Consider the following 6,630-nt stretch of genomic DNA (forward strand, 5'->3'; position numbering starts at 1 on the left):
GCTTGTGCCCCAGGAAGGCCGTCGCTCCTCCCCTCCCGTCGACACCAAGCTTGGTGGGATCACCATCTTCGGCCGATTAGTCGCTTGGCGGCGATGTGGAGGCGAACAACTTCAGTTCCCGGGGCTCCGGAGGAGGAGGTTACTGAGGCGGAGCTGGAGAGTGCCGAGTCGGAAGTGGAGTTGGTGAAGCTTCAGTTCTCGGGGCTGATGGCCAGACACGGGGAACGGGTGCCGCCGTGCCGGCGACCATTTAGATTAGGTATTAACTATATCTTTAGAGTCAGACTAGCATCCCTTTGATGTAAATATAATGAAATCCGTAATGTTTATATAGAATCCGGCCTTATTTGCACGAATTTCATTCGGTTTATCGAAAAAGAGTTTGAAATATATACTACTAGCATTGGATGTCGTCCTCCCGCATCCGTATCCTCGGACTGGTTCCTGTCCGCGGACAGACGTGGAAGGATTTTTACGGGTTGCCATTTGAGATACCCTGACCCACCGTTTCCTGCCAGTTTGCACGTACCTCCAGCACTCCCCGTGTTAAAATGCTGCAGACAGAACCGTGTCAATCTTCTCCACGTTTGTGTGCCTATTTGTCTGTTTAGTTGCAGATGCTAATCCTGTCCCCGGTATTCAGAGATTCGGCTGATCACTTTCCCTTTTGTTGTTTACCACGGATTACGTTTGTTAATAGAATCGCGGCTCAGTTTGTCCCCATCTCCAGCCAAGTGGCGCAGATCTAATCTGATCCCGGCCTTTTTTGCCCTTTCCCCCAATATTTTTGGCCCATAATCCGCCCCCATGCACCCCGAATTTCCCACCTTGGACCCTGACCGCTCGGCCGTTTTGACCGGCGCGGCAGCGGCATGCAGCACGTAGTAGCAAGCTGCCGGCCAGAGCGCGCGCCGGCTGCCGTGGCACCGACAGGCGACAGCCCAGGCCGCAGCCCAACCGCACGCAACGAATACACCGACGTGCGCCGAACTCCTTCGCCTCGCCACGCACCGCGCCCACGCACGTTGATCTCATCTCGCCAGAAGCAGCGCCGAAGCGTCCGTCCAAACCCGGCACCGGCTCCGCTGCTCGTTTCGGTTCACCACGGCCGGGCGGGCGGGTCGGTCGTGTGCGCGCCTGTGCGCGTCTCGGGGCGCCAAAGAAGCGTTTTTTATTCCGCCGGGTCGGGCGGTAGGAGGGGTCGACGCGGCGGTGGCGAGGCTACAAATAAACAAAGCGGGGGAGGGGGAGCTCGTATCGTATCCTGGAGCGCGAGAGCGAGCGACGTGGTGAGCTGTTCTTCCCCCCTCCCCTCTTCGTGGCCTGCTAGTCTGCGTGCTCTGGCGGGTGCGTCCGTCCGTCCTCCAGGGGGGCTATTAAGGGCGTCCAGCTGATGTCCTCTATGAGCGGGTAAAGCGGCGCCGAGGAGGAGCAGGAAGAAGCGCCATTCTTCGTGGGCTGCCTGGGAGAGTTCTTGGCTGCTGCTGCTGCTGTCGTTTGTCTGAGGTCGGAGGTTGACCAAGGGTGGCAATGGCGCCGTCGTTCTGGGGGAGGGAGGCGAGGCTGAGCGACGGGGGCGGCGGGACGCCGGTGGTGGTCAAGATGGAGAACCCCAACTGGTCGATTTCGGAGATGGAGCAGGAGGCGGTGCCGGGGTCGCCGGCGGGGCTGGCGGCCGGCAAGGCCGGGCGCGGCAAGAACGCGCGCCAGATCACCTGGGTGCTGCTCCTCAAGGCGCACCGCGCGGCGGGGCGCCTCACGGGGGCGGCCTCCGCGGCGCTCGCCGTCGCCGCCGCCGCGCGCCGGCGGGTGGCGGCCGGACGGACGGACGGGGACGCCGCGCCCGGGGAGAGCACGGCCCTGCGCGCGCGCTTCTACGGCTGCCTCAGGCTCTTCGTTGTGCTCTCCATGCTGCTGCTCGCCGTCGAGGTGGCCGCCTACCTCCAGGGCTGGCACCTCCAGATGCCCGAGATGCCCGAGATGCCGGGCCAGCTCGCCATGGACGGCCTCCTCGCCGTCGACGGGCTCGCCGCCTCCGCCTACGCCGGCTGGATGCGCGTCCGCCTCCAGTACATCGCGCCGCCGCTGCAGTTCCTCACCAACTCCTGCGTCGTGCTCTTCATGATCCAGAGCGTCGACCGCCTCGTCCTCTGCCTCGGCTGCCTCTGGATCAAGCTCCGGGGCATCAAGCCCGTGCCCATCGCCGCCGACAAGGACGACGTCGAGGCCGGCGACGAGGACTTCCCCATGGTCCTCGTGCAGATGCCCATGTGCAACGAGCGAGAGGTAAGCTCCAATCATCATCTGCTTCTTGCTTCCCAATCGATCTTGAGCTGCAATTGGAGCTTCAGTATTCGACTAGGACAGCCTAAATTCCAGGTAGAGTGGGGGAAGATGCTACCGTCTGGGGATTCGGGTTAAGCGTAGACTGCATTTTGTTCGGATCTTTGTCCTGACTTCTCCAACCACAACTCTGATGCTCTCTGACGTTGATGTGTTCGTACTTCATATGAATCTCATACCAACAACAAACTCCGTGATTTGCTTTACAAAAGGCCGAATTTGGTTTGCGGTTGGGATTCATATCATCTCTACTTTCTTTAAGGCACACTTATTAATCCAAATCTCGGACTAGAACTTTGTCGTCACCGGTCACCAGATAATAATTGAGGAGGCATGTGATTGGAGATCAAGGTGACAAGCTATGGCGCACTACTTAATTTGGGAAGTGGCTAAGAAAAGATACTAAAATTTTCAATCAACTACTAGTACACTTCTTTTGGGAAAATCTTATAGGTAATTTGTTGTTGTAAAAAGTTGTAGTCCGGTTCAATAAACTTATTTCATTTGGATGTCTGCAGGTCTACCAGCAATCCATTGGCGCAATTTGCGCTCTCGACTGGCCAAGGTCAAATTTCTTGGTGCAGGTGCTGGACGACTCCGATGATGCTACCACCTCGGCGCTCATCAAGGAGGAGGTTGAGAAATGGCAGCGGGAGGGCGTGCGCATAGTATACAGGCACCGGGTGATCCGGGACGGATACAAGGCTGGAAACCTCAAATCAGCAATGAACTGCAGCTATGTGAAAGACTATGAATACGTTGTCATCTTCGATGCCGATTTCCAGCCACAGGCGGATTTCCTGAAGCGCGCCATGCCCCATTTCAAGGTTTGACTCGACTGAGCAATTCTTACTGATGTGGTTGTATTGCTGCTTCATTTATCTGACATTCAATCCTATCAGTTATGTTTTTGTCCTGACAAATTCGATGTGCAACCTACAGGGGAAGGACGATGTTGGGTTGGTTCAGGCAAGATGGTCTTTCGTGAACAACGATGAGAACCTGTTGACTAGATTACAGAACATAAACCTGTGCTTCCACTTCGAGGTGGAGCAGCAAGTGAATGGAGCGTTTCTCAACTTCTTCGGGTTCAATGGGACTGCTGGAGTGTGGAGAATCAAGGCTCTTGAGGACTCCGGTGGCTGGATGGAGAGGACAACGGTGGAGGACATGGACATTGCTGTCCGAGCACATCTCAAGGGGTGGAAGTTCCTCTACCTGAATGATGTTGAGGTACTGGCACAAGTTTCCCTATGACTTATGCAGAGTTTACCTTTGCATAGAGATTAAAGAGTCATAAAATTTAACTTTTGTAACTTTCCTTTCAGTGCCAATGTGAGTTGCCAGAATCATATGAAGCATACAGAAAGCAGCAGCACAGGTGGCACTCAGGCCCCATGCAGCTGTTTAGACTCTGCTTTGTGGACATTATAAAATCCAAGGTATGTGCTGTTTTCTGATGACGCACTATGAAAGTTAAAATGTCCAGCCATGGTTTATTCAGTAAAATGTAGTTTTCTGCAAGAAGGCAACAGTGCTTGGCAACATGTTTTGGATTTATAGGATAATGTACAAGATGCAGCAATTGTCAAGAGGCATCAAGTAGAATGTTTTTGTACATAATTGTTTGACAAATTTTAGTTACATTCACCCTCATACTCAAGCAGTCGTCAATTTCCACACACAAAAAACTTTTTCAGTTCACTTGAGGTAGAAGTATTGACATATCCACAATTCATGGAAGCACATATTTTGTTTTTATCTTTGTCCCCTAATTTGTATTCTAGAGCCATTTTGTCGTGTGTAATCTAATGCATGTATGGATAATTGTCCTAACGATGCTGCTTGATTTCTGCTGCAGATTGGGTTCTGGAAGAAGTGCAACCTGATATTCCTATTCTTCCTCCTCCGCAAGCTCATCCTGCCCTTCTACTCATTCACCCTCTTCTGCGTGATCCTCCCCATGACAATGTTCGTTCCCGAGGCCGAGCTTCCCGCATGGGTGGTATGCTACATTCCGGCGACAATGTCCATCATGAGCATCCTGCCATCCCCAAAGTCCTTCCCGTTCATCGTCCCATACCTCCTCTTCGAGAACACCATGTCGGTGACCAAGTTCAACGCCATGATCTCCGGGCTGTTCCAGCTCGGGAGCGCCTACGAGTGGGTGGTCACCAAGAAGTCGGGCCGGTCCTCCGAGGGCGACCTCGTGGCCCTCGTCGAGAAGCACACCGTGCAGCAGCAGCAGAGGGTCGGGTCGGCCCCGGACCTCGCCGGGCTGGCGGCCAAGGACTCGTCGCTCCCCAAGAAGGACGCCCCCAAGAAGAAGCAGAAGCACAACAGGATCTACCGGAAGGAGCTGGCGCTGTCGTTCCTCCTGCTGACGGCGGCGGCGCGCAGCGTGCTGTCGGCGCAGGGCATCCACTTCTACTTCCTCCTGTTCCAGGGCGTCTCCTTCCTCGTCATGGGCCTCGACCTGATCGGCGAGCAAGTGGAGTGATATTGATATCAATGACAGCAGCGACCGAAGATCGTTACGACGGCGGTTATTTTTCGTACTTTGCAGGCATCAAAGGAGCCCTCTGTAAAGGGAGGCAACGTTTGATGCTTACAGGAGGAAGCTCTCTCTGATATACAACTGAACTGTGGAGAATGTAGATAGATATAGCTCTGGATCATCATCATCATCATCATCAAAAAGCCTGGGAGACGCTTTTATTCTTTCGGGTCGTCGAAATTCTTTTGTAAGAAGCAAAAAATCAAAGCCTTTTGGGTGGGTGGGTGCCTAGATGACGGGTGGTCCTTTGTTCCTTGTTGACAGAATTTACCTTCAAATGAAGATAATACTTGTTTTCGCCTTGTACTTTTTGCCACGATCAATTGATTATCAGAGATACATGTTCAATATAGTTCATTTGTATCTCTTTTTCCTGCATATGCTTGCATCTTTTGGATGTTACTGGCTTGTGAGGAGCCTCTGAAAGATTAACCGGCAGCTTCACAAATGGAGGCTGCTGAATGAATGAATGGGGACCTGGTTCCATGCTGTCTTTGTTTGGCACAGTCATGTGCACTGGCATGGGACATATTCGTTGCTTGTCTGTTTGTTTGATCCATGTGTGTCGCTATCGGTGAGAAGGACGTGTACCCCCAGGCTTGTCCCTTCAATTGGTTTGAGAAAGCAGTCCATGTGGAGGCGAACGGGGACTCACAGTGATAGGTTTTCTTGGACTGTCGCCTTGCCTGACGTTGCATGTTCTTGCTTGGCTTATCTTCCAACTGGCGAACTGGGATCAGAAACTAACTAACCACTTCTCAGTCAGCCAGTCAACTCATTTCGTCCGCGCGGGTCCGTTTAAATAGTGACGGTCAGAAAAGTCAGTCCAACGCGCCGGCCCAAACAGACGTGCGTCCGTTTTTCGTCCATCTGCCGACCCATTCCTGACCCATTTTTAGCCTCATTTGCGTCGGCGCGGACATGAGACGAACGCGCGCGACGCGCGATGCGCGCCAACTACTCCCCGGCCCGCCAGTCGGTGGCAGCCTCCACCATTTTCCTCCACTTTCGCCAAAAACCCTCCCGCCCGCGCGCGCTCCCGCCACTCGCCATGGACGACGACCTCGATGCCGCCACCGGCCTCGCCTCCCTCGCCTCGTCCGGCATCATGACCGCCCCCTTCGGCAAAGGCAAGCCCTGCGCCCCCCGCAAGACCGCCACCGCGCCCTAGCAAAAGAAGAAGATGACGGTCAAGGAGCGGCCCAGGGAGTCGGCGAAGAGAAAGGGCCGGAGGCACGCGGCGGACGCAAGGGACGAAGCCGCGGCCGCCATCGCCGCCGCCGCGCAGCAGGAGGACACCAACGCCCGCGTCACGACGGCAACGAGGGAGGCGCTGATCTACCTAGGGTTAAACCCAGGCCAGCACGGGCTCGTCAACGCCGCCGTGGCTGCGGCCAGCACCGGATCGTCTACGTTTCCTCGGGTGGTGCTACCAGAGTCGCCCCGCGCGTCGGCGACTCACCCGATTCCCGGTTTCCACGTCTACCCGCAAGCCTTCCGACTCTCCGGGGAATGCTCGCCGAAGGTGAGCGTGGTGGCGCCTTCCATGCCCGCGCCCATCAACCTAGACGTCACACCGGTAGCCGGTGGCTCGTCATCCGGTGGGCGCGAGGAAACGCGTGCGGGAGATGCCAGCCGACATGCTCCCCGGAGCCCGCAACCTGTTTGACAGAATGCCGGCGGCCGGCGATAATGAGACGACCAACTGTTTCATGGAGAGCATCATCTTC

The 6,630-nt window shown here is 55.2% G+C and overlaps 1 protein-coding gene across 1 annotated transcript; it reads left to right on the plus strand.

Annotated features, from left to right (window-relative positions):
* Positions 1-1,209: 1,209 nt before the first annotated feature.
* On the plus strand, positions 1,210-5,250 carry LOC123182606 (probable xyloglucan glycosyltransferase 7). The gene is made up of 5 exons (XM_044595241.1): positions 1,210-2,286; positions 2,862-3,170; positions 3,286-3,576; positions 3,672-3,785; positions 4,205-5,250. Exons 1-5 carry the CDS (start codon positions 1,531-1,533, stop codon positions 4,841-4,843), a joined length of 2,109 nt encoding a protein of 702 aa, XP_044451176.1. The 5' UTR covers positions 1,210-1,530; the 3' UTR covers positions 4,844-5,250.
* The last annotated feature ends 1,380 nt before the right edge of the window (positions 5,251-6,630 follow it).

Source organism: Triticum aestivum, chromosome 1D, assembly GCF_018294505.1.
Source record: "Triticum aestivum cultivar Chinese Spring chromosome 1D, IWGSC CS RefSeq v2.1, whole genome shotgun sequence".
NCBI lineage: Eukaryota > Viridiplantae > Streptophyta > Magnoliopsida > Poales > Poaceae > Triticum > Triticum aestivum.